Source organism: Eptesicus fuscus, chromosome 8, assembly GCF_027574615.1.
Source record: "Eptesicus fuscus isolate TK198812 chromosome 8, DD_ASM_mEF_20220401, whole genome shotgun sequence".
In the NCBI taxonomy this organism is placed as follows: domain Eukaryota; kingdom Metazoa; phylum Chordata; class Mammalia; order Chiroptera; family Vespertilionidae; genus Eptesicus; species Eptesicus fuscus.
In genome coordinates, this window is record NC_072480.1 from 75,915,660 (window position 1) to 75,943,203 (window position 27,544).

The following is a 27,544-nucleotide window of genomic DNA, read 5'->3' on the forward strand; positions in this document are numbered from 1 at the left end:
GCCGAAAGCTCCTCTGGGCCCCTCTGCTTGAACATCACCGTGATGGCGCCCCCGGCTGTGGGGCACGTGCCCCCTCCCCGACCGTCACGTCAGGCACAGCATGGACGTGTCCCACTGTACCCTCCCAGGCTGGGTCTTGGTGTCCCCTCGGGACCGCAGGCCGCAGTGACCTCTGCTGTGTGGGGGCTCCCGGCGCCCACGTGCACTTTCCCACAGCTGGTGTTGTCACGGCCCCTCGCTCTCCTGGGGTCAGGGTGAGGACTGTCTGCTCCACCCCCTGATGGACCAGGAGCCCCAGGAGCGAGGCCCAGGGGGAGCCGAATGCGGGGCCCACCTCCTGGTTCCGTCCCAGCTGTTCACAGCCGCAGAGAAGATGTGAGACGGAGGGGCCGACCCTGCGCTTCCATTTACCCCACTGTCCCGCTCAGGAGAGTGCCCGGGGCCAGCCGGCCCCTGCCCCAGGGAGGGGGGCTCATCTCTCTCACAGAGCCCAGCTCCACCCGGGACTGGGGCTCAGGTGGGCGCTGGGGAGATTCCGGTGAGCGGGCAGAGGTGAGGTCCGTGCACGAGGCCTCCCTCGGCCGCAGACCCCCGGCACCAGTTCTTCCTTCCGCCGTCTTACCCCGAGCGGTTGAGCACTGAGGCTGCAAGGAGCAGAGACTGCCGACACAGAGTTAAAAAGGTTTCTGTAAATAGTTTATTTCCCCATAGTTTTAGGTCAGAAAGAAGCATTTGGTAATAAAAATAACAGAGAATTATGTTCCTGGGTCCCCTCGGGCCTGTGCGGGCCCCCTGCCTCCACCCTCAGGCCGGCTCCTCGGAGCCCAGCTTCACGCAGGACGCTCTGGGGGTCGGGGTGTGCTTCTGGGTCATTAACATTAGTCTTCTCACGTATTTACACATATATTACAAGGCAAAGAAGGTCTCAAAAGAAACTCGGCTCGCGAGGAGGATTCAGTGTTTCGGGGGGCTGCTGGCGGGGCGGGCTGGGGTTCTGGCCCTCTGGGAGGGTTCTGGCCGCCTTCCCTGCCGGCTTGCTTTGAGAAGAAAGCGTGAGGAGCGCTCCGGGGCGGCTCCTCCTGCAGCAGCGGTCACTCTAGGGGCTGGCCGGCTTGACCGGGGGACAGGAGTGCGACGTGATGTCGCTGTGCTTGTAGGCGGCCTCGTCCAGGTCCAGCGCCTTCTGGTTGACCTCGAGCGTCATGCAGCCGTGGTAGAAAGCCGTGACTGGCGCTGAGGTCACCGGCACATCTGGGCCGGCGGGGAAAGAACAAACACCGTCTTAGGAGGCTGGGCTCCCCACCCTGGCGTCCCCGCCGCAGCGCTCACTGGCACCGCGGGGCCCGCTCAGGCCCGGCCTTCCTCCTCAAGGGCACCGATTCCTTTTCTCCAGAACATCACCGTCCCTTGTATGTGCCCACAGGCAAGCACTGACCATCTGCCAGCCAGGCTCTGGCAAGAAACCCTCCTTTGCCCCACAAGGAAGTGCCCACAGATAGTCAAGTCAGTTAAATAAATATTATCTTCTTGGCCCGAATGAATCATTCATGCTGCAGGGCCGCCGGGCCCTCTCTCACCCTCTTCAAAGCTCTGTTTATGAAAACTAAATGGGAGTTTGTGTCTGGTAGCCAAGAACGAAATCCTGCTGTCCCCAGCAAGTGGAGACCCTGCGGGGGCCGCGGGAGCACACGGAGACCGGCTTACATCATCGGCACCTGGCCCTCGCCTGCCTTTTCACCACTTTGCCCTGATCACTCGGCTCATGGCAGGCCCCATGGGCAAGGACACTCTCCATCTGACCAGAAACAGGTCCAGCCCCGCCTGTAGGCGGCAGCTGTGCACTGCCCTCCCCACTCTGCACCCCCTGCCCGACTCAGGAGGGGCTGGTGATTACTCGGCTCACTGCTGCAGCAGCTGGGCACCAGGACTCAGGGGGAAACCGGCCTGGGGCACTGGCACCTGGCTCCAGCCTGCTCCAGGTCAGCTGGGCCTTCCCACAGGCCTTGGCTGGAGTCACTGCCTGACGCATGTTCCCAGGGGCATGTTCTCAACCTCAACCGATAAGCTGCTAGGCTGGTGTTGGTGAACATGAATGCTCACAATGCCAGCCAATAAACCTACCTGTATTCTCTCTTGCTCCAAAGCAAAAGTGCATCTCAGTGCAGAAACTCCTTGGCTGTTGGGGGCATGCGAGTCGGGGGTGGTCAGAACAGCCAGTGCCCCCTCCCCCCCCTCCGAGCCTGCAGCCCACAGGGAGCCCTACCTGGCAGTCCCCCGACGAAGGTGAGCAAAGGGCCCTGCAGGCGCCTCCCGAGGACAGCCAGCCTCTCCTGCAGCTCCACGGGGCTCACTTCGCTCTGGCCTTTGGTGCCGTCAACAGCCAGGGTGGCCCCTCCCTCCGTCACGGAGATGGTCACCACATGCTCTTGGCTGTCACAGACCTTGATCTCCATCAGGGCCAGGGTGACATTCTCCACAGCCAAGATGACCAGCTGCAAGGGAGAAGCACACCTGAGCACCCAGGGGTGGGGGGTGCAGCCCGGCAACCACCCTGTGTGCCCTGTCCTGGGCTGGAGGCCCGCTGGCCTTCCCCATGCCCTGCGCCCTCCGTGGGGGCAGGGGTCTCCTGCGGGCCGGGAGGCATCACGGGAAGCCACCAGCACAGAACAGCAAGGGTGGGCAGCAAACATAAACAACCCAGCAGGCAGCGGGGCTCTGCAGTCTGGGGTGCTCATGGCGGGCAGGACATGCCACTGACAACACAGAACAGAAACACACTCTATGACACGGGTCAGAAACACACTCTATGACACGGGTCAGAAACACACTCTATGACACGGGTCAGAAACACACTCTATGACACGGGTCAGAAACACACTCTATGTCACGGGTCAGAAACACACTCTGACAGAAGAAACCCTCCATAGCACAGTCAGTCTTGCCCTCTCCTCCTTCACTCTCCCTGCCTGGGTGGTCACCACAGCTGTTTATCGCCAACGCCGGGGACTGGTGTGAACGTGCACCTGTGCCTTGGTGGTGGTGAGTGTGTCAGGGCGTAAACCAAACCGGTCAGTGCCTAGTCCTGGTCATCAGAAGAGCCTGCCTTTGAGGACAGGGTGACTTGAACCCGCACCCCTGAGGGTCAGCCACGTTCCCCCGCTTTGGACAGATACGAGGGAATAAAACCTACTTCCAGGGCCTCTCAGCTGTCCTCTAAGAAAACAGTCAGCCCCAAGACCAGAGATAGTTGGCTTAGAGTCGGGGGACAGTAGGGAGTGGTGGGGTCTGCGTCGAAATGGACAGGGCAGGCTGTGTGGAGGGGCAGCTGTACTCAGAGCTCTGTTATAGTATGTTTCTGACCCATGGTCCAGACTGTGTTTCTGTTCCATGTTGTCAGTGTGTTTCTGGCCCGTGTTGTCAGAGGTGTGTTCTGCAGCATGAGCACTCCAGGCCGCAGGGCCCGGCTGCCTGCTAGGATGTTTATGTTTGCTGCCCACCCTTGCTGTTCTGTGTTGGTGGCTTCCAGAGAACAATGTTCTCAGAGGGGTCGGGCTGTGTTTGCACATCTGACTTTTCAAGAGAAACTGGAAATCTGAATTTGTTGGTGAAATCACCTGATTTAAATATGAGCAACTAATTCAAATAGTTCTAACCCGCAGAGCTGGCCAGCTGTATAGGCAGGAAGGTCGCCCCATCGCACTGCTGCCTCGAATGCCCCTGGCCTCCCCAGCCCACACAGCTTAGATGGATATTGTGTCAGGGGATCTATGTCAAGTGTCCCCAAGCCACGCATGGCTGGTTAGACTCTGGTGAGAGACGTGTGAGGGTGGTACAGAACTTCCAGGGGCAGGGGATGGTGACCCGACCCCAGGAAGGACGCTGGGGTCCTGAGAGTGGACAGCCCCAGGGTTGCTTGCTGGACGCTGGGGCAGCCCCTCCACCCTGGGGGCGGGATGGGGAGTGGTACCTGCTTTTTGAGCTTCTTGGTGGAGTGGTAGTCGACCAGGGCCACGGAGAGGGCGACAGTGTGGTTGTCACCCACCAGTGCGAACAGCACCCCCGTGTCGGTGGCGGGGCGGATCCGAGCCACGACCTCTATTTCCCAGGTTGTTTCGGTCCCAACGTCCGGAGATGTTCGTGCTGCAATGAAGGCGGCGCATCAAGAGGCCATACAAACGCGGGAGAGGTGGGAGTGAGCAGAGAGCACCCGCAGCAGCCCCAGCCCTGCCTAGTGCTGCAGGAGCAGGTGGGAAGCCGACCAAGAACTCAGTGCTGAGCTCTTAAGAAGCCATTACTGTTTGAGCCAACAGCCCACAGCTGGGAAGGGACAGGACAACTCAGACACTTGATTCAGTCAAAAGGCACTGGGCCACCTGAGGGCAGCTGCTCCTTCTGGCCAGGCCAGTGCCCTGGTCTCCCGAACGCCCCGGGAGTGACCACCAGACCGGACAGGCTGGCGTGCTGTGCTGTGTGGGCCCTGGGCTCCCTCACTGTCTCTCCTGCAGGACTCGGCTCTTCCACAGGACGTGTTGGAGGCCACAGCCTCAGTCCCACTGCATCTGACCTGTGGCTTTCAGGCAGTTCTACAAGGTTGGCTGCACTTTGAAGAGTTTAAACTGCAATGCAAATATGAGCTGCCACGAGCATCATCCCAACAGACCATATACAATTGTGTATTGTGAGTTGCAGCTTTTTTACTATTCCAATGCCTCAGTGGAGTGATTTTTATTTACATGCATCGTATGTCATATAGAAGTGATATGATATACCATATATGATGCATTTAAAGGAAATCTATAATAAAAGAGTAATATGCTAATTAGACCAGACAGCCGGATGACCTTCCGGACGACCTTCTGGATGAAGCTGGGGCTGCGAGGGCCGAGGCAAGCCGCTGTGGCTGCGAGGGCCGAGCCCCTTGCGTGAATTTTGTGCATTGGGTCTCTAGTATGTATATAATATGTCTCTATCTTACACAAACAGTTCCAAAAGCCACATTTTGGTGGGAAGGGCTGGATTGTGGTTCTCGGAGGGCAAATACCACCCCATGTTTCCTCCTTATGTTTGAATCGCCTGCTCATGAAGAAGCAAGAGAAAACATCTGCCCTCTTGGTTTTCAAGTGTTTTCATCTTACAAGAACTTGAAAATCCTGACGGAGGAGGGTGTTCAGGCAGAATGACACTGAAGCAATGCTGCACGCGTCCGAGCTCAGGTGAACCGAGGGTGAATCGTGACGCCGTTTCTGTCTCCTCCCCACTGGACTGTGAGCTCCTCGAATTATCTGTGGGTCCCGTCCCTAAGTGGGGTCCACTATGGTCAGTTCTCAATAACTGTCCATTGAATCGAGTGCACACAGAATTTAAAAATAACTATAAAAATAATTACATTAGACATTTTATACACACACACACACACACACACACACACACACACATTTTCCTCTGTTGCCAAGTTTTCCCTTTAGTTGTGAAGGAAGAGAGGAGTGTTCTCGGGTGTGTGATCTCTGGTGTGTGAGTCTCTCCTCTGACGGGGTTTGGGCCCATGGCTGGCTGTCGGAGCATGTTGAAGGCACCAGTGCCTCAGCCCTCCTCGGGAACTGTTCTCAGGCACCGGCTTCTCGGATCTCGAGACCTAGTGAGTCCACAAGGACTCTGAACTACTGCAGAGGGAAAGAAAGAGTACGGAACCTGTGATTTCCCAATGAGCCTGTTATAAAGTGGACATGAATGGTATAGCTCAGGATTCAATAAAAATGCATAGATTCTGAATACTGTTTGGACTTTGCTGTCACAGAACTTACAGATCAAAACCACACAGCAAAGAGGGTAAGCAGACCGGGACGTGTACAGTAATGGGAGTGTTTGCAGTCACGGGAGGTTATGCCTGTGATGTCTCTGTTACACCATGAAAAATGTTTATAATTTAAGTGAAAAAAGAAGTAAGCGTTTTATATTATATGATTTGATAAACATTATGATGATGTCCTCACTTTGTATGTATAAAGATGAAGACTAAAGGAATAATGTATGTATTATATTAGGAGGTACAATTAGGAGTGAATGGTTCTTTCTTCCAAAATACCTTTAACGACACGGTAATGCTCTGGTCCTTAAAGAAAAGATACAAGGGGGCCGGTGACACAGGGTCCTGAGAGGATGGCCTGTCTTGCTAAGGAGGAGGAGCAGGTCTCACCTCCTCTGAGCTGGATGGGCCCTCCTTGAACTCAGAGGCCCCACTGTGTGCTGGAGGTGATGTGTGGAGGTGAGGTCTGGAGGGAGCATGCTGCCGGCCCTGGGCTGAAGAGCAGGGGAAAGACGGAGTGTGGAAGTTTAACTATAAAAGGCCCAGAGTTTAGGAACAGGGAGGGGCTGGGGCACCCCAGTGGGACTCTTGCAAGGTGGAAATGAGAGGCAGGGCAAAGCCAGAAATGGCCCCAGGAGAGATGGCGTTGCAGTGATGCTGGGACCCTGGACCGCGGTGGGCCGTGGAAAAGAGAGCATGAGGAATTCCCACAGAGCCTGCCTGGACCAGGGTGCGGGGCCAGGAGCCAGAGAGATGCAGGAAGCACTGGTAAGAGCCATCACACAGAGAAGGCTCTGGACGGGGTGCCCTGCGGGCGCCGGGGGGAGGGGGGCAGTGAACCCACCGGAAGAGCTTGCACAATTCTGTGTGTATTTTCCTGGGCCAGGATGCATGGCCCTCCTAGCATTCTCAAGCTCAGAGCCACTCAGGCCTATGAGCCCAGGCACAGTGACGATCGAGGCTCCAACTGGGGTATGCTCGAGAAACAAAGGTTGATTTTAAACCTAACTAAGGAGAAGATTAGGGAAAACCGGAATCAAATCACAGAGTTGCTTAGCCATCCACCACCATCCAAATCACTCATGCCACAGCCTCAGAACAGCGTTTCCATCATCGGGCAATCGACAACGTGACCTGGGATGTTAATTCATGTCCTGTAAAGTTTATGTTTAGGGGAACGCTCACTTGTCAGCATGTTAGGATCATTTGTTTTCACTGTAAGTTGTCACTCATTTGATAATAAAAGGAAAGAGATAGCTGTGTTGTGTTTTGTTTTAAGAAATTGGGCCCTGCTTTACAGAAGCCAGGAGGGCCTCTGGGCCCACCCTCTGCAGCTACCCTCACTTCCTAGACCTCCTTACTGAGTTTACCGATGAACGAGGGGTTCCCAGCTCACCTCAGCCCCACCCCCTCACCATCCCCACCATCCCCACACAGCTCAGTGTGTGCCAATGGCATCGGGACCCCGCCCGCCACTCCGGCCTGCCTCTGTCTGCCCCACCTCCCGCCTTCTTCCCGCTGTGCCGTATCGCACAGAGCTTCACCTTCCTGTCCTGGTGCTGTCTGTCTCCAGGTGTAAATGGAGAGCTCCTTGGTTGCTTTCAACCCTGGCTTGGGAGCCTCAATTCTTTTGGGAGCAATAGCCTTCTGGGCAGTGTCTGGGCCTGGGCCACCGGCTTCTAGTCATCCTTCCCCCGTTCTCCTCTTTCTTTAAAACTTGGGCTCACTGGAGTCCCCGAGTCAGCCGCACTGTGGTTTTTAGATACTGCCCCCTTTGAATGCCTCGTGAGTCCCTGGAGATGGCAATGCCGAGTACACTTCTGGGAGCTTCTCCATCCACTTGGACAAACGCAAGCTTGTCTTGTCTCGGAGCCCTCCGCAAAGGCCCTCTTAGAGCCTTCTGGCCCTGCCCAGCCTCCCCAGCTCAGCCACCACCGCACCAGCAGGGGGGCCTCTTCTCTCCGTCTGCCATTTCTTCCTCTTGGGCCAACTCAAAACAGGCCCGAGAGGCAGGGCCTGCGCCCCCGCCCGCTGCCTCCTGCCCCACAGCCCATGGTGGGCCCGGCTTGCCCCCGACACTGCCATCCCAGGTAAGAAGCTGTTCCTTGGTTCTCCATGGCCTCGTGTGTCCTGGCTTCCCCACCGAGGAGCCCAGACTTACCATAGTCGAGGCTGTAGAAAGCAAACCCGCTGCCCGGGTAGAAGGAGCCTTTCTCTGTCACAGAGAAGCACTGCATCTTCGTGTTCATTTTCACCGTTTCTTGGATGGTGGTGTCTTCGCCGTTCATCAAGTTCCAGCTCCTCATGCAGCCATCCAGGCGGGGGTTTATCTGGAAAGACAGAGAAATCCCAGTGGTTTCCTCACAGCCACAGTCTCCCAGACACCACGAGGAGAGAACCCATGGCGGGTGCCACCCTCGCCAGATGAACGGGGCACCCTCTGGCTCAGGCCGGTGAAAATCGGCTGCAAGATGGCCAAACCCTACGCGTGGAGGTTGTCTATTTCACAAAGGGGCGCTGTCCTCGACAAATGACTTACTGCAGAACCCCTCTGAGTGCGCCACACACGGTGGGTGGGCCCTCCTTCCCTGCAGTCTGAGAACACGAATCGTGTCGTGAACCCCACCTGCTCTGTCTGCATCGGTGTCCCCATTTATAAAACAGAGTAGGGAGCACTGGCCACCAGCTGAAAGGATGTGGGGTGAGGCAGCACTTATACCACAGTTGTGCCTGGTCTTCTTACCCGGCACCCAAAAAGCACCCACGGATGCAAGTCTCGGGGCCGGGAAGACTGATTCCAGCCCGGCCGCCCACTTTCTAGATGGTTTTGAGCAAATCAGGGCACTTCAGCTTGGATCTGTAGAATGAGGAGGCATAAGAGATGCAACTGGTAACTGTGGGATGGAAGCCCTGGAACAGGGCGGGTCCTGGAGGCCGCGGGCAGGACAGGACGTCCCTCCCCTCCCCCCTCTGGAGGGAAGATAGTGCTAATACCACCCACTATGCAGAACATCAACGCATGACTCATATCTGGTGTGGAAACCATTGTCACAGTGCCAAGGATTCTGGCCCCGGACATCAGCATGCTGGGAGAGGGAGAAGCACAGATGAGGGGCGAAGGCACGTGGTGGGAGGGGAAGGGCAGGACGCTAAACGTGACCAGTACTGACCGCCCCGATAGGCCTTTTCCCCTACAGAAATCCTGGCAGGGTCAACAACCCAAATGTTCTTAGGAATTGTCCAAAAAAGCCGATTGCTCTTTTTGTTAAGGAATAATTTCATTGTGTTTTTATCTCCACTGCAAAACTGACATTTCTGTTATCAATTCAGATGAAAGCTCACGTGAGTCTCATAGGAAGTGATGGTGAGATAGATGTGTATCAGTTGCACCTGCTGCTTGTTCACTTCCGGGAAAACTTGACCTTTCTCCGGGACCTTCGCCCAACCTAGTTAACCCGAAGCACAGGGCAGCTCACAGCTAACCCTTGTCTTTAGCCCGACCCCAGGCCCAGGCCCCGGCCCCGACCCCGACCCCAGGGGTGAGTGACGCACTTACAGGCTGGACGAGGTCTTTCTCCTTGAAGGGAATGCCTCCCACGGTGAGGTTGAGGTGGTACAGGCCCCTGACCTGCTGAAACAGATTCCCGGCCACCACGATCTTCATCACGGCATCCTTGTTCACCTTAATGACCAGACTCTGCTCCAGCTCCTCAATGGAGACCTGGAAAAACCAGCTATGAGAGTGGGAGTGTGCCGTCTGAGGGGCACCAGCCTCAGGGGACCACACTCATCACCACCCAGGACCACAAGACTCCCCAGCTCAGGATGACATGCCCGTCACCCACACCTCCTCCCTGCCTCCGTGTGCCCATACAGCCTCCATGTGGTCGGTGCCTGGAGGCCGTGGGCAGGACCGGACGTCCCTCCCCTCCCCTCTGGAGGGAAGATAGTGCTAATACCATTCCCTACTCCCCGCCCATCCTCTCCCTCCAAGGGAGCCCATTTGGAGTCATTTTTCTCATCCACTGTCTCAGAGCACTTCCCTAAACCTCAGCCAGGGAGTGGGAACTGTGGCTGACATCACACCCCACTGGGCCAGCCCTGATGTCACCACCCCACTGGGTCAGCTCTGATGTCATCACCCATGTGGGTCAGACCTGATGTTACTGGGCCAGCCCTGATGTCACCACCCCACTAAGTCCAGCCCTGACATCACTGCACCCCCATTTTGGTCCTTCTTATCTTCAGCTGTGCACCACTGAAGGCAGGAAAGCACATTTTATTTCTAAATCTCCAACACTCATCTCAGAACCTGGCATCCACTCGATGCTAAATGAACACATGAGTTCATTCTAAGACTCTTCATTCTTTTCTACTTTCTGTGTAGGAAATATTTTAAAACCTATCCCTCTATATACTGTGTATCTCCCTAATCTTCCAGAAATTGAACAGTTTCCTCTTTGGCTAATGTGGAAAAACATTTAGGTACTTGGGTCTGAGTTTGGTCAAAAGAGCGTGGTGTCTGTGTGTGGGGTGCCGTGGGGGCAGGGACTGGTTAGAAACGGTGGACAGATTGGAAAGAAATCGTCCCTGAGCTGACCCTGCTCCTCAAGGACCAGCTCCTTCTTAGGGTGGATGGTACCTCAGTCGACCGACTGGCCATGCTGCCCCCACTTCCTCACCTGGGCACCGTCCCCAGCCACCCAGGACCCCTCACGCCCACAACCATGGAGGGAACACCTGCTTCAACCCGTGCTGAAGGCGGCTTCCTTCCAGATTTATTGTTGCTGCTTTGGAGATACTTTCACTTTAAGAGGTGAGGAGAGAAGGAACTAAGCAGTACTTGACAGGACGGAAATATTAGCAAACATCTAAGTGTTTTCATTCACAGAGGCTGGGCGACCTTTTCCATTTTATCTCCACTTCTAAAGGAAAAGAGAACGTTTTCCTCATTTCTCGTTCAAGTGTTTACTTTTAAAGGCCCACTTCCAATTATGGAGCCTCTGAACTGTTGGAGGGAGCCTGTGGCTTCCCAGGCTGCTTTGCTCCGGGCGTGGGGGGCAGGACAAGGCAGAGTGCTCCAAAGCCAACATCTGGCGGAACAGCTGCCTCCAGGTCAGGTCTCAGCAGGACGTTGTCCATACGAGGCACCCGAGGGTGATTTCAGCAGGAACAGGGCAGACACCAGAAGCCAGAGCCCGGGACGGAGTCAGTGTGTCCATCTGAGCCTGCCTTACGCGGACAGGTGAGCTCCTGGAGTCTGGACAGGCCACGTGGAGACGGAGCAGGTGCCTGGACCCTGACCAGGGTTTCTCAGCTATAGCACTATGAACAGTTTGAACTGGAGGGTTCGCCACAGTGGGGCATTCTGTGTGCTGCAGGGTATCTAGCAACTTCCCTGGCCTTGACCCAGTGCCAGGGCCCCCTACCCACAAACTGTGTCTCCAGATACAGACACATGTCCCCTGGTGGAATTTCCCCTGCTGAGAGTCATGGCTCTCGAGGTGGGAGCCACGCTCTGATTACATGATGAGCTAATGCCCCATCAGACTGCAAGTTTTGGGGGGACAGAGGGCCTGTCCTGCCAGGTGCAGTACCCACCAACTGTTGAGTGTGTGAGTGAATGAGTAACTGCCGGGGCCTCATCCCAGGGGACCCAGGCTGGCCCAGGAGGGGTCGTGGGGCCACACTCACCGTCTGCCACATGCCGTGGTTGATGATGGGCCCGCTGCTGGTGACGCGGCCGACGCCGTGGTAGCGGAGCTGCAGCTCCAGCCGCCCGGCCCGCAGGCCCAGGACAATCCAGTTGCTGCCTTGATGACCTCCAGCAAAGAAGAGGATGCCTTCGGGGTCAAAGGTCCTGAAGTCGAACTCGGCCACCAATCTGAGCGCGGCACCGAGACACAAAGTGGTTAGACGCAGGCCGGTGAGAGCTCAGACTGGCCCCAGCAAGAGAAACAGGAAAGCAGGCCAGCGTCCCATGGCAACCCCTGCCAAGCCCCGACAGGCACCCGGGGCAGAGCGCCTATGGGACGTGTCCTGCTGGCGCTGACCCAGAGCCCAGCACGAAATCCACACTGTGGCTCAGTCAGTGCCAAGACTGAGCTGACAGCGAGGGCAGCCAGGACCATTCTGGGTGTCACCCAGGGAACATGGGGAGCAGAGCATCAGACGGCCATTTCCCAGGGGCCTGTTGGGTAAGCCACCTTCTCACCTCGTGGGCTGCAGCCTTTTGAAGCGCAGTCTGATCACTGGTGTCCCGCTGAACATGCGGCCCAGGTACAAGGACTTCACGCTTTTGGCCACGTTGAAAGGCACACAGGGCAGAATGTCCTGTGGGAACGGGAGCGCATCAGGCAGGGGCATGCCCTGGTTCAGCCCCTCTTCCGGCTCTGAAGGGCCCGCCAGACGCAGGCCCAGTCCTCTGTGTGCTGCCACTCACCCCGCCCAGCGAGGGCCCTGGCACACACACAGGTAGTGCTTGACGTCAGGGCTTGATTCCTGCTAAAACCCCTCAAGATTCCGTGAGAGCCCACCTACTGTGTGGGGCTCCAGGGTGAGGCTGGACCCGGTCTCCCCAGAAGCCTCGGGCTCCTGCACTCCCAGGGGGATCCCCTAGAGCAGTGGTCGGCAAACTCATTAGTCAACAGAGCCAAATATCAACAGTACAACGATTGAAATTTCTTTTGAGAGCCAAATTTTTTAAACTTAAACTTCTTCTAACGCCACTTCTTCAAAACAGATTCGCCCAGGCCGTGGTATTTTGTGGAAGAGCCATACTCAAGGGGCCAAAGAGCTGCATGTGGCTCGCGAGCCGCAGTTTGCCGACCACGGCCCTAGAGCACTTCTCCACAGCCACCTTCCCTGCCAATGTTTTTTTTCCCTCTTATTTTTTTAAAATTATGAAATATTTCAAACCTACACAAAGTATAGGGAATAATAAAAAGCAACTATAAAATACTGTAAAATCAATAAAATACGGAGGCTTGGAGGCTGGTGTTTCTGGATGGATGCCATCCACTAACGTTGGGTTCCCGATGTCCTTGGGGCAGTTAAAACGTTAGTGTTCTGGTCGCTGGAAAGCATTTGTATGCTTTCGTTGATTAGTCAGACCATTTCTAGGTTTTGTGTTACTTGTCTGGGCATGCATTTCATTTTTTTGAAGAATTCTTCATAGATAATGATATGGTTGAAATTAAAAAAAAAAAAATCAGTTGAGCAGTATTTGGAGACTTCCCTGAAGCTCGTCTTGACCAGGTTACATGGGTCAGGTGTGCTTTGTTATTCCCGTTGTTCCTCTGGTTACTGGAGGCTGCTCTACAGTGCAGCTTCTCCCTGCCAGAGGGACACAGCGGTGTGAGCCCCAAGGGGGTGGTCAGGGGCCAGCCAGAGTCAGGAGGCACTGACCGCACACCTGAGGAACAACAGAGTCAGGAGGCTCAGAGGGCACACATGAGGAACCCCAGAGTCAGGAGGCTCAGAGGGCACACCTGAGGCACCTCAGAGTTAGGAGGCTCAGAGGGCACACATGAGGAACCCCAGAGTCAGGAGGCTCAGAGGGCACACCTGAGGAACCACAGAGTCAGGAGGCTCAGAGGGCACACCTGAGGGACCTCAGAGTCAGGAGGCTCAGAGGGCACACCTGAGGGACCTCAGAGTCAGGAGGCTCAGAGGGCACACCCGAGGAACCTGAGAGTCAGGAGGCTCAGAGGGCACACCCGAGGAACCTGAGAGTCAGGAGGCATGGAGGGCACACCCGAGGAACCTCAGAGTCAGGAGGCATGGAGGGCACACCTGAGGAACCCCAGAATCAGGAGGCTCAGAGGGGACACCTAAGGGACCTCAGAGTCAGGAGGCTCAGAGGGCACACCTGAGGGACCCCAGAGTCAGGAGGCTCAGAGGGCACACATGAGGGACCTGAGTCAGGAGGCTCAGAGGGCACACCTGAGGAACCTGAGAGTCAGGAGGCTCAGAGGGCACACCCAAGGAACCTCAGAGTCAGGAGGCTCAGAGGGCACACCCGAGGAACCTGAGAGTCAGGAGGTATGGAGGGCACACCTGAGGGACCTCAGAGTCAGGAGGCATGGAGGGCACACCTGAGGAACCTCAGAGTCAGGAGGCTCAGAGGGCACACCCGAGGAACCTCAGAGTCAGGAGGCATGGAGGGCACACCTGAGGAACCCCAGAATCAGGAGGCTCAGAGGGTACACCTGAGAAACCTCAGAGTCAGGAGGCATAGATGGCACACGTTAGGGACCCCAGAGTCAGGAGGCATAGATGGCACATGTGAGGGACCTGCGGGGCAAGGATACATCATTTCCGTGCCAGTGATGCACACTGCAGATCCACACCACCTGGTCCGTGGTGGTGTAGGGAGCTGCTGTAGCGATCTCATAGATACAACCGAACCCCTGGGGTGGGATCAGCACGTCTCCCACCCAACATCTCTCCACGTAGCCCCAAGCACACCAGGCCTTTCAGCAAAAGCATTTCTCCCAGGAACCCTATCCACCAGCTTCTAAAGGACAAAATAAAAAAGAGCCTGCTTGGACAGCCCAGTCAATTGAGGGCAAGGCCGAGGTCCCGGCTACAGGTGGGTGCTACCTCGCAGGTGTTCATGTCCCGGGACAGCTTGAGGCCCCCGCGTCCGTTGCAGTGGCAGGTGTAGGTCCCCGGGGAGTTGACGCAGGCCTGCTCACAGCGCCCCTCCGTACACTCGTCCACATCTGTTGGCCACAAGGGAAACGTCCCCACCTCACTTGGTGCAATCGCACATGCTTGCTCTCTGATCACATCCATGGCGTGTTCACTGTGACTTGGGAGGCCTCCAAGCCCCCACTTCCAGAGGTCCCACCCTGGCCTCCCCGCAGCCCCAGCGTCCGGCCTGCTCTTTCCTAGGGGAGCAGTTACTGCACAAGGTGAGGGAGGATGTTAGGACGAGTGAAGCCTGCCACACACTCCCAGGTCAGCAAACAATCTCGTCTGTACGACGCTTGGCTTGAAGGTTCTGGGGCGGGTTTGTGCCATGGACAGTAGTCCCTGGAGTGTTTGGGGGGCTCGAGAGTGGATCTGGGAGACAGAGGAGGAGGGTGCAGGGGCCGGGACCACCCTATCATCTCCCTCAAGTTTTGGGCAGCTGCCAGGGCACCAGGCAAGAAGCTGGGGAGAGAGAACATCTCTCTGGGCTCCCCGAGGACATGGCTGGACTCAGCAGGGGGAGTGAGAGCTCACAGGCCTGAGCCCAAATACAGCTGGTTGAGTGGAGGCTGGAGAGCAGCCCCAGGGAGCTGCAGGAGCACAGGCATGTCCTTGTGTATCTACCTCTGTGCCTGTGGCATGTTGGAGAAGGTGCCCAGCTGCATCAAGAAGCCCGTGTGTGTGCATATGTGTGTGGCGCACACATGTGTGATGAGCATGTGCACACGAATGCATGTACACACAGTGTACATGTTTACATACGTGCAGTGCATGCATATGTATGTGTGCGGTGCCTGCAGCGGCTGGGATGGGTACCTCGGCAGGCCTTCTCCTGGGAACTGAATGCGTAGCCCTCGTCGCACAGGCAGGAGTAGGAGCCGGGCAGGTTCCTGCAGCGCGCCTCCCCGCAGGCATCCGCATCTGCACATTCATCTATGTCTGCAAAACAACCCAGAGGACCACAGCTGTGTCCAGATTGACAGGGAGGATGCAGCCGGCCTAGGCCGCCAGTGGTGAGCCAGGAATGTACTGCCGCCCTGCTGGCAGGCTGACAACAGGCCCCTGAGAGCATCCTGGTCCCAAGTTCCTCTGGTCCTGACCCTGCCCTCTTCCTCTTCCCCCTCTCCCCCTTCCCGCCTGTCCCCTTCCTTCCATCCACTGGACTTTTCAGCTCTAGGCCCAGGAGCGGGGACTGAGGATGGAGGGACTTTCTGATCAAGGTCCTGGTCGAGAAGGTCAATTTCCGACACTGGAGAGAGCACTGCTTGGCCAGAGGTGTGCACAGAATTGTTGTTTAATTCAAATAATTGCAGCACAGGAAGGTAAAACAGTACCCCCTGGGGGCCTTTTGAGCTACAGCCCTGTCCTGTGCCCCTGGAGCCCCCTGCTTCCCTCTGGGCACCCTGGACTCATCTCCACCACCAGGGACGGCCTCCACGCTCCTCACACTGGGCTCTGTCCTTTGGAAATCAAACCCCAGTAATGATACATCACCAAGGCTCCATCCTGATATTTCCATCCATTCTGCCACTTTGGCAACCAAAAACCCTGTTAAAAACCCATTCCCTTCAGCAACAGAAGGAATATCTAGAAAGTGTTGGTTCTAGAAAATGTGATTATTTCAAATAACATGCGATTCCTCCTATGGCAACATACAGCCCTGTATTACAAAGCTTCCCAACTATTCATAATTTCTTTACAAAGGATAGTTTACCAACAAACACAGGCTTTCAAACATGGACAATGTAAGATAAGCATGTCAAACTCAAAGGCCAACACGGGCCAGATAAATGAGGCACGTGGCCCACAGCCCGCGGCCCGGGCGTTTGACATGCTTGCTGTAAGACCTGGCTCACAGATGTCAGAATGAGCCAACACCAACAGCACGTGTTCCCCAAGAGCAAGTGTGTAAAACAGCCGGGTTCTCCTGGGTCAGTATTGACCTGTGGTGTTGCTTCGGAACCTGTATTTCATTTCAGGAGCCAGGCTGGCCAACCCCACATCTGGGAGCTTAGAAACCCGGCTTCCCCTCGGCAAGTGCAATGGTGGATGCAGACTGGCACCAGCCGCACCAGGGACACGGGCAGAGCTCCCTGGAGTGGGGAGGAGACGGCTCTTCTGGGTGAGCACCCCGTGTACACTTGCAGCTGCCCCGTCCCAGTGCTGGAGCAGCCGCCCAGCACCAAGCATGGCTGGTCAGGCAAACTCTGACCACAGCAGATACTATCCTGCTGGCCGCTCCAGGATGTCCTGCACAGGGGTCCTCAGGCCCGAGCTGCCCCAGAGCCCCAGCTCCACCTGGATGGCCTACCCCCAACCTTCTGACTCGGTTGGCAGGGAGGACCCGAGAGGCGGCATTTTCCAACGTTCCAGAGCTGCTGGTCTGGAACACCCTTGGGGACCAGCGTCACAGCAGCACCAGGGAAGGGCCTGGAATGGGACTCTCTCTCCTGGCAGGAGTCTGTCCTTGCCGCAGCCCAGAAGACCCAGCACTGGGCCATCTCTTCCCTACAAGAAATAGCAGATGGAACCCCGAATTCCATTGTGTCCATCATGACCCTCAGTCATCTCTCTTTCTTCTCCCAGAGCAACTGCTTTGCTGTAGAGCCTCCTTCAATGCGGCTGGTGGAACTGGGGGCCCAGGCCGCGCCCGACCCCCATCCTTGCAGCCTCCATGACCTTAGCCCCCCTCCCCTCCTTCCTCCTCAATGACACTTTGCCCATTGAAGATGCCACTGAACAACGATTAATCACAGTGTGGTGACCCAGGAAAGCTGAACGTGGGCAGGCAGGCAAATGGTGTTGGCACTGAGCACATAAAGCCCAAGCCCAAGCCCAATGTGTGCGTTGTGGCCAAGGGGCCCGCAGGTCCAACCCCCCTCTTCCCATGGGGCCCACATCTGCTTCTCTCCTTAGGAGAGGGGCCGGCCCAGCTCACCTGCCCGGCCACACGGCCTGAGGCTGCCCAGTCCCTTCTTGCAGCGAAGGAGAGATGGTGGAGAGTCCGGAGCCCTGAACTCACCAACCCAGTGCCCGTTTTTCTCATGCTTCCCAGTGCTTGAAACAGGGGTTCAGGGACCTCCCCCTTCACTTTATGCCCCCCCCCCCAACATCCAAGGAGGGCGTGATGAAAAGTCCAGTATCTTCCATGGTCCCCATTCCCCAAAGCACCCTGTGCCTAGGTCTGGTGTCCCAAGGTCCCCAAAGAAATGGCCCAGAGAAGGGAGCTGTGTGAGGGCCAGTATCGGCAGGCACACCCTGAGACCTGGCCACCAGGTGGGGTTCCTGCCATCACACTGATTATTAATCAGTCATCGTAAGGAGAGCACCCTTTGGCCCCCTGACTCGGGCAGGTGCAGACCCCACCCTGCTGTCCTGCCCACACTCTGGGGGGAAAAGGCCACAGGATGCAGGGGTTCTCTCAGACCACTGTCTCCTCCTCAAGCTTCACAGACTTGGTGGGAGGTTGAAAGTAAACTACAGGTTTGGTCACTTGGGGTCTTTCCAGGAGGTTACAGCAGGGCTTCCCTCTGCAGTGCACAGCGTCACTGCCTGGGGTGTCTACAGAGCCCAGCAGCGAGCCTCACCATGGAACCTGGTGATGAGTGTGGGCAGCCCCAGACTCTCCCCGCCGTCCCCACTCCCGTGGCTGCAGGTGCACCAGATGCAAACCCGAGTTCAAGAGCGTCTGGTCTGCAGACAGGATCTTTGGGATTGAGGGACCCCTGGGCGCCGTGTAAAATGCTTCTGCCCAGCAACACAGTGTCCTCGGCTGCTCTTGGAGACAAGGACATGCCTGCAGGGTGCATGACTGAGCCGGGGCTGGACTTGGCGCCTGGCCGGCAGCCCTGATGGAGGCTGCTGGTCTCAGGTCGAGGAGGCAGATGGGAAGGGCAATGGCATACTCTGTGCACTCAGGTGAGAACTGTTGTATGGATGCAGGAATGGGGGCCACTGATGTGGACAAAAGTGGAAGCTGTTTTCCAAACGGGGAGCGTTGCCCTGGTCCTGATTCAGAGATGCGCCCCGTGGTGCCAGGCCTGCTTTGGGCCCTCGTGCCTGACACGAGCACATTGGGATTGGAAGGGGGGAGAGAGGAAGGAGACTCCCCCTGAAAAGTGGGGTGCTGCTGCTGTGTGGCTGGTGGTGGCTCTGACCAGGCAACACCACGGGCTGCACAGGAGCAGAGGGGATGGGCCACAGTTTGCAGTGTCCTTCGCGGGTCAGCTCAGGGTGCTGGGCCTCCGGGAGCCCCAGATGAGACTGGAAGCAGAAGGGGGAGTGGGCTGCTGGGCTGCTTCCTGCTTTACTCCGCCAGCGGGGGCCTTTCTAGGAGGAATGCTGGCAACTGGGCGGGAGGGGGCCCTGGGGACGGGAGCGGGGTGTGTGCAGGGAGTGGAACCCTGGCACTGGGGCTCCCTGCCCACGGCCCCTGCGATGCCCTGGGCGCTTAGCTGCACAGAAAAGCCTGCCGGCTCCGTGGCACTGGAAGGAGGCCCAGCAGCCGCACTCCCTCCGGGCAGTGGTCTCCACCTGCGCGGGGCCGGCCTCGTCCACAGCCACAGTGACTCATCCCGTCTGTGGTGCTGCCGAGATGGTGCTGGGCAGCTCCCTCGGGCTGCCGGCATGCCCGGGCATGAGCTCCTTCTGCAGAAACCCTCCTCCCTCCTGCCCTCCCTTCCAGAACCAAAGCGGCAGCCACTGCCAACAGCCTCTTGCAGAGGAGCCAACGTGACTGCCAACTTCAGCAACTTGGCAATTGCAAAAGTGGAAGAGGGGAGGAGCCGCGAGGAGGGCGCGGGGAGAGGAGGAGAGAGGCGGGGAAAGCCCGCGGGCGGACCCAGGCCTTACCTCGGCAGCTCCGGCTGTCCCGGGAGAGCTCATAGCCGCTGTAGCAGGCGCAGTGGAAGCTGCCCGGCTTGTTGTAGCATATTTGGTTGCACCCCCCGTTCTTCTGGCTGCATTCATTGACATCTGGGTACACACAGGACACAGAGGGACTGGGGAGAGCCCGGAGGTGACACACATCTGCCTCGAGCACGTGGCAGTGTCTGCACGTCTCTCTCCACTGCGCCCACCCCCAGGCCACGGGCGGAGGGCACAGGGAGCTCGCCTGTGCGGTGGGTGGTGACAGTCCAGTAGTCCAGTGCCGGCTCTGTGGCCACCCGAGAGCGGATGGGACGAGGGCAGAAGGCCAAAGTGCCCGAGGGTGGATATGGCCAGGCAGCCGCAAGGCCCAAACGCAGTCTGGCCAAGCCCCACACAGGCTGAGCTGAGCCCTCGCGGACCATCTGTGGGCAGGGCCTCCAGTGCTGCTCAGCAGCCCCAGGAGGGGACACCAGGAGGCCCTGAGGTGAGGCCCGGCTCTCCCCAACAGTGAAGGGCCCACCTGAGGGGAGGGTGGGGGATTGCAGCTTCTTTGCTGACCCTGTACAACTGCAGACTCGAGGGAGAAGAAAGTACCCTCGTCCCGTTTAATCACTGGGGTCTGAGGCTCAGTGGGCAGCCGCTAGGCTCCCGTGCGGGGGTCTCACGGCCTGCGGTGGCCCCGTCCTTTGCTCCAGCCCTGCTCTTGAGAGGAATCCCTCTGCTCCTCCCCAGCTCTCTCAGGAGCTGACCGATGGCCTCTCCCTCTGGACAGTGCCCCCGTCCCAAGAGGCCAAGCAGGGCCTCCAGCACTGTTTAAACACTCTCACTCTGGGAGGACTCTCGTGAGGGGCCGGGGATGCCCTGCCCACCCATCTTCTCCCTCCTCGCCTGGGAGCTGAGTGGAGGCTGACCAGTGAGGGGCCTGGACCCTAGGACAGCCTGCCGGCACTTCCACGCCTCCCACGCCGGTCTCAGCCAGAACGGACCAGCATGGCTGTGTCCCCACGTGGGGCAGGGGGAGGAAAAGAGGGAGGGGCCCAGAAGGGAGGTCCCAATACCCACACCTCCTCCCTTGTCCCGCGGCTGTGGTGGCCTTACCTTTGTCACAGAGCCGTCCCGCCCAGCCGGCTTTGCACTGGCAGAAGAAGTTGCCCATGAGGTCTTGGCAGACTTGGGTCCCCTCCTTACTGCAGGGGTTTGGAGAGCACTGGTCAGGCAGGTCTGAGATGAAAGGAAGGAGGAAACTGTCCTGAGCGGCTCCCGGCCAGCTGAGCGGGGTGGGGACCAGTCATGGCGGCAGCAGTACAGCCTCTTGCTGGACCCTTGGGCACACTGGCCTTTGGCAGGAGCACTCTGAGGCAGGTCCTGGGCACCAGTGTCTTCTCCACTGGCCCAGGCCGGCCACATAGAACCCCACTTCTGGGCAGAACTAGGGTCGCAGAACAGGCTGGCCAGGCCCCTGGCTGGTTCCAGGAGGGAATGGCCACCCACACACAGGGCCAGGGTGTTGGGGTCTTGGCCCCTCAGGGAGCAAAGGAGGAGGGAGTGAGCCTGGCTTGGCCCCATGAGCTCCGACCTCCCAGGGAGCAGGTCAACGGAGCCCTGGCCGACCCAAGGGCCCTCCAGGCAGACGTCCCAGTGGACATCTCCACCCTCTCAGGCCAGGCCCCCTGCCCACTCAAACCATGAGCCCATCAACCTTCGCCAACATTCTTTCCATTGGGCTTGGCCTCAGTGGGAGCTCCACCCCACTTCCCCCTAGAAATCTGCCTGCACAGGACAGGGACTGCCCCAGGCCCCGGCTGCACTGGCTGCTCCCACAGTGTCCTGGGGTGGCAGTGCCCAGACCGACGTGCCGGACCCACTCGCCTGGGAAGCCATCCGCCTGGGATAATAGCATGTCAATCACCAGCATCATTTCCCCCGTGGCTAAGAGACTGTCCCCGTGGAGTGCCTTCCAAGGGCTCTGCACGTGATGAGGAGCTTCTCACAAACACGGCTGAAGCTCCCACTTATCCCGTCCGCGTGGCGATTACACGCTCCCACGCTTCAAGCAGCAGAGATGAGAGTCCTGGGGGAAGCTATGCTTGCACCCAGAGCTCCAAGAATCCTCCCACGAGGCTCCTGGCCACACCAAAGTATTTCCGTCCCTTTCTCTGCCATCGCCACTCCATCAGGACACCGTGGAGAGGCCGGACTCCACTGGCCTGAGGAAGGCTCATGCCTACAGACAACACGATGGCTGGGACATTTCTGGAGGCGGAGGAACCCTGAGCTGGCCAGGCGCAGCCGGTGGAGGAACACAGGCAGGTCCTGGGAGCAGCAGGCCCTGCATCCACCGCGGCTCACCTGCTGAGGTTTTCCAGAGACTCATCGAGTGCAGGTGTGCCCTGACTCAGCCCACCGCAGGCTGTGTCCACACTGGCCTCCGGCAGCATGTCCCATCCCGCTCAGACAGAAAGCGCCGCGGGACTGTCTGTTCCTGAAAAGCCCTTTCTGTTCCCTCATTTAAAGCTGCTTTCGCTTTTGCTCCTCGCAGAATCTACTGACAGTCTTTCTCTCGTGAGTCTACAGACATTAAACATCGCCTGTTTTCCTATTTCTCACTCCTCCAGTTCTTATCCAGGCCCTGAACAGCACGAGGTTCCTGGCTGAAGTCCAAGCTGAAGGCGGAGGCTGTCTCATTCAGTCAGATGGGGAAGGCACCCGACTGCCCTCCGGAAACTCGTCAGTGCCCCCGGGGTGTGGGATTTAGCTGCACTGACAACCGACAGCAAAATTGGCTTCTCGGTTTTGTTTTTAGTTAAGGGCAGCTAGGTACACTCCCCCGGCAGCCCTAGAGACTGCGGTCATCCAGGCCAATTGCCTGTCACAACCCCCAGGCCCAGGCAGGTGGCACACCGGGCAGCAGCGGGGCAGGTGACACCAGGGGCGTGCCACCCAGGCGCGGCTCAGACCAGCTACACTGACATCCTCTCTGACACTCAGCACCCACTGTCATTCACACCATGTCACTTGTGTTGTTTCCAAGGGCCACACACCCATCGACAGCACGTGAGTCAGGTATTATCACCTTTTTAATTTACAAAGTGAATAGCCCAGCTTAGGTAATGCGGCAGGTGGACAGAGGATCGTCTGACCCCCCGGGGACCTAGGATTCAATGGTCCTTCGGCTTTTCTTCTCTGTCCCCAACCCGTCCAGATCTGCAGACACCTCTCATTCCACTGCCTGGCCCCTTGGACAGGTGTCACGTACAGTTGATCACTTCGTTCTTAAAATGACTGATGTTTCCAGCCTGACTCCAAATTTGGGGACAGCGCTACCACCGCAGAGCTTGCTCTTGTCACCACAATGAGTCCTGGTAGACCTGCTGCCCTGCCACCAGCACAGGAAGGCAGTGGTCTCTGCGTTCCTCGCGGGACCTGGCCTGGGCCCCTGTCGCTGTGCTTTATGTGCTCGGCTGCCCACACGGTCTGTGCACCCTGATCCTCGGGGAATCTGCATAACCTTGTCTAAAAACTGGAACCCAAGTCTCCCATCGTGTTTTTCTTGTGACCTTCCCATGGCACACCTCAAAGTGGGCTTGTTTTGCATGGTCCTGACCAACACAAAACACTCGCGAGCGGAGACCGATCATGTCTCCCAGTATTTGTGAGGCACTGCACAGTTGTTTTTGGCAGGGAGCTGTAAACCCCTTCTACGGGTAAGCAAGTAGGAACTGGGTCCAGCGATCACAGGAATTTGGTCATGGAATAGTGGGTCTCCCACAGCTGCCTCAGATCCACCGAGGTCAGCCCTGAGGTCCCACATGCTGCATGGATGCCTTGCCATGCTGCTGCACTCGCTGTAAAGAGGGTTATACTCTTGGGGCGGAAGGGACAGGGCTGTGAGGTCAAGTCCAGCCCCAGGACTAGAGAGATGAAGGGACAGATCTGCTTTCCTCCCTTCGTCCTGACAGGAAGGGGCTCTGATGGCAGGAGGGTCAGAGAGACTGGAGGAGGCGACATATACCGGCCTGGCCAACACCTGAGCCCAGGCGGAGCAGCTGGTTCACCTGATGCCTCCCACAACTCGATCCAAGGCCCAGACGGGCCCCCACAGGAGAAAAGGGTCCAGGAGGTGGTGTGGGTCTCCACTTGACATATTGGTTAAAGATTTAAAGTTATTTCAGAATAACACACATGTACCTTTGACATAAAGGGCTGGTTAACTTTGTCTAGAATTTGCCTAGAATGCCTAAACTCTCCTTAAAAAAAAAACCCTCATAGTCCCCAGGACTGAGAGGCCAACACCAACTTCTACTGGGGCAGGGTTTTCTAGGAGATTCCTACACAACACCCATCCCAGGAGAAAATCCCTCACAGCCCTTTCCTGCCAAGATATGTCCCTTCATCTCTCTAGTCCTGGGGTTAGACTTGACCTCACCCTCCCCATCCTTTCTGCCCCCAGAGTATAACTCTTGTTACAGTAAGTGCAGCGGCATGGAAAGGCATCCAGAGCACACGTGGGGACCACAGGGCTGACCCCGGGTGGGTCTGAGGCAGCTGTGGGTGACCCACTATTCCATGACCAAATTCCTCTGATCGCTGGACCCAGTTGCTACTTGCTTACCGGTAGAAGGCATTACAGCTCCCTGCCCCCGGCACAAAATGTGCAATGAAGGAAGGACATAATAACAATCAGAGCAGAAATAAAATCTAGCAAAAACAATACAAAAGATCAATAAAACCAAGAACTGTTTCTTTGAAAAGATAAACAAGATTGACAAACCTTTAACCAGACCCAACAAGAAAAGAAGAGAGAGAGCCCAAATAAAAGAAAATCAGAACAACTGACACCAAAGAAATACAAAGGATTGCAAGAAAATATTATGAACAACTATATGCCAACAAATTGGACAATCTGAAAGAAATGAATAAATTCCTAGAAATATCCAATCTTCCAAAACTGAATCAGGAAGATTCAGAGAATCTGAATAGATAGATTACAACTAGTGAAATTGAAGCAGTAATTAAAAAAAGAGAAAAAAAAACAAAAAAACTCCCCCAAAACAAAAGTCCTGGACCAGATGGCTTCACAGGTAAATTTTACCAAACATTCAAAGAACTAAAATGTATCCTTCTCAAACTATTATAAAAAATTAAGAAGGAAGACTCCCAAGCTCATTTTATAAGACTAGAATTATCCTATTTCCAAAACCAAATAAAGACACTACAAGAAAGAAAATTATAGGCCAATCTGATGAACATAGATGCTAAAATCCTCAACAAAATATTTGCAAACCAGATCCAGAAATACGTTAAAAAAGATCCTATACCATGATCAAGTGGGATTTATTCTGGGGATGTAAGGTTGGTACAATATCCGTAAATCAATAAAAGTGATACACCACATAAACAAAATGAAGGATAAAAAGCACATTATCATGTCAATAGATGCAGACCAAGCATTTAATAAAACCCAGCACCCACTTTTGATAAAAACTCTCAAAAAGTGGGAATAGATGGAACATACTTCAACATAATAAAAGCAATATATGACAAACCCACAGCCAATGTCATACTCAATGGGCAAAAACTACAAGTGCTTCCCTTAAGATTGGTAACAAGACAGGCATGTCTGCTTTCACCATGCTTATTCAACCATAGCAATTAGAGAAGGAGAAGGAGAAGGAGAAGGAGAAGAAGGAGAAGGAGAAGAAAAAAGGCATCCAAATTGGAAAGAAAGAAGTAAAGCTGTCATTTTTGCAGATGACATGATACGGTATATAGAGAACCCTAAATATTCCACCAAAAAACAACTAGAACTGATAAATGAATTCAGTAAAGTAGTAGAATACAAAATAAATATCCAGAAATCAGTTGCATGTTTATATACCAATAATGAACTACCAGAAAAGAAAACTAAGAAAACAATCCCATTCACAATTGTTTTAAAACAGACAAAATACCTAGGAATATATTTAACCAAGAATGTAAAAGACCTGTACTCAGAAAATTATAAGACACTGAAGAAAGTTAAGAAGATATATGTAAGTGGAAGCATATACCATGTTCATGGATAGGGAGAATTAACATCATTAAAAAGTCCATATAACCCAAACCAATCTATAGATTCAACACAATTCCTATCAAGATATCAATGGTATATTTCACAGATTTAGGACAAATATTCCAAGCATGGTATATGCTTCCACTTACATATATCTTCTTAACTTTCTTCAGTCCAAGTTGTTTTTTGGTGGAATATTTAGGGTTCTCTATATACCGTATCATGTCATCTGCAAAAATGACAGCTTTACTTCTTTCTTTCCAATATTTCACAGATCTAGAACAAATATTCCAAAAATTTATATGGAATCACAAAAGACCCAGAATAGTCACAGCAATCTTGAGAAAGAAGAACAAAGTTGGAGGAATCACAATACCTGATATCAAACTATACTACACGGACAGAGAAATCAAAACAGCATGGCATTGGCATAAAACAGGCATATAGATAAATGGAACAGAAATAAACCTATGCCTTTATAGTCAATTAATATTTAACAAAGGAAGCTAGAACATGTAATGGGATAAGGGTAGTCTATTCAATAAATGATGTTGGAAAAATTGAACAGATATGTCAACAAAAACCCCAAAAAACTAGACCACCTTCTTACACCATGCACAAGAATAAACTCAAAATGGATTAAAGATGTAAATGTCAGAATCAAAACCATAGAAATCAAAGAAGAAAACATAGGCAGTAAAATTTCAAACATTTCTCATAGCTATATATATATATTTTTTTGATATATCTCTTCAGGCAAGGGAAAGAAAAGAAAAAATAAACAAATGGGACTACATCAAACTAAAAAGTTTTTGCACAGCAAAGGAAACCATCAACAAAAATGAAAAGACAACCCACTGAATGGGAGAACATATTTGCCAATGATAAATCTGATATGGGGTTAATATCCAAAATTTATAAAGAACTTATAAAATTCAACACCAAAAAAAACAAACAATCCAATTAAGAGATGGGCAAAGAAAAAAAATAAGAAAGAAAAAAGAAATGGGCAAAGAACTTGAATACACACTTCTCCAAAGAGGACATACAGAAGACCAGTAGATGTATAAAAATATGCTCAACATCACTAATCATCAGAGAAATGCAAATTAAAACCACAATGAGATATCACCTCACACCTGTCTGAATGGCTATCATCAATAAATCAACAAACAGCAAGTGCTGGAGAGGATGTGGAGAAAAGGAAACTCTCATGCACTGTTGGTGGGAATGAAGATTGGTGCAGCCACTATGAAAAGCAGTATGGAGTTCCCTCAAAAAATTAAAAATGGAACTGCCTTATGACCTAGTGATTCCACTTCTGGGAATATATCTGAAGAAACCCGAAACACTAATTTGAAAAAAAATATATACACTCCTATGTTCATTGCAGTGTTATTTACAGTAGCCAAGATCTGGAAGCAGCCCAAATGCCCATCAGTAGATGAGTGAATACTACTCAGCCGTAAAAAAGGAAACTTTATGTTTTGTGACTGCATGGATGGACCTGGAGAGTATTATGCTAAGTGAAATAAGCCAGTCAGAGAAAGACAAGTACCATATGATTTCACTTACTTGTAGAATATAATGAACAAAATTAATTAACAAGGTAAACCAGACTCATAGATACAGAGAACAGACTGATAGCTATCAGAAGGGAGGGGTTAGGGGAGCTGGGTGAAAAAGGTGAAGAGCTTAAGCAAAAGAAATAACTCATAGACAGAGACAACAGTATGGTGATTACTAGAGGAAAAGGGGGTGAAATAAGGTAGAAGAATGTATAGGGGGATTAATAGTGATGGAAGGAGACTTGACTTGGGGTGGTGAACATACCATACAATATACAGATGATGTATTATTGAATTATACACCTGAAACCTATAACTTTATTAACCAACTAGAGGCCCGGTTGTCCCTCAGCCTGGATTGCGAGAGGGCACAGACCAGGCCGAGGGACCCCACCGGTGCATGATCAGGGCCAGGGAGGGATGTGGGAGGTTGGCCAGCTGGGGAGGGACCACTGAAGGGCTCCAGGGCATGTCCGGCCCTTCTCGCTCAGTCCCGATCGGCCAGACCCCAGCAGCAAACTAACCTACCAGTCGGAGCATCTGCCCCCTGGTGTT

General features: G+C 54.6%; 1 protein-coding gene across 1 annotated transcript in view; it reads right to left on the bottom strand.

Moving 5' to 3' along the window:
- Nucleotides 1-674: 674 nt before the first annotated feature.
- GAS6 (growth arrest specific 6) overlaps nt 675-27,544 on the bottom strand; it is a 47,709-nt gene continuing 20,839 nt past the window's right edge. Inside the window, exons 5-15 of the mRNA XM_008143905.3 lie at nt 20,468-20,590; nt 19,352-19,474; nt 15,317-15,439; nt 14,408-14,529; nt 12,018-12,136; nt 11,498-11,687; nt 9,360-9,524; nt 7,965-8,133; nt 3,968-4,140; nt 2,264-2,492; nt 675-1,251 (exon numbers count right to left, since the gene is read on the bottom strand). Coding sequence (XP_008142127.1) covers nt 1,097-1,251; nt 2,264-2,492; nt 3,968-4,140; nt 7,965-8,133; nt 9,360-9,524; nt 11,498-11,687; nt 12,018-12,136; nt 14,408-14,529; nt 15,317-15,439; nt 19,352-19,474; nt 20,468-20,590 — 1,691 coding nt within the window. The 3' untranslated portion in view covers nt 675-1,096. The remainder of the gene's footprint in view (nt 1,252-2,263; nt 2,493-3,967; nt 4,141-7,964; nt 8,134-9,359; nt 9,525-11,497; nt 11,688-12,017; nt 12,137-14,407; nt 14,530-15,316; nt 15,440-19,351; nt 19,475-20,467; nt 20,591-27,544) is intronic.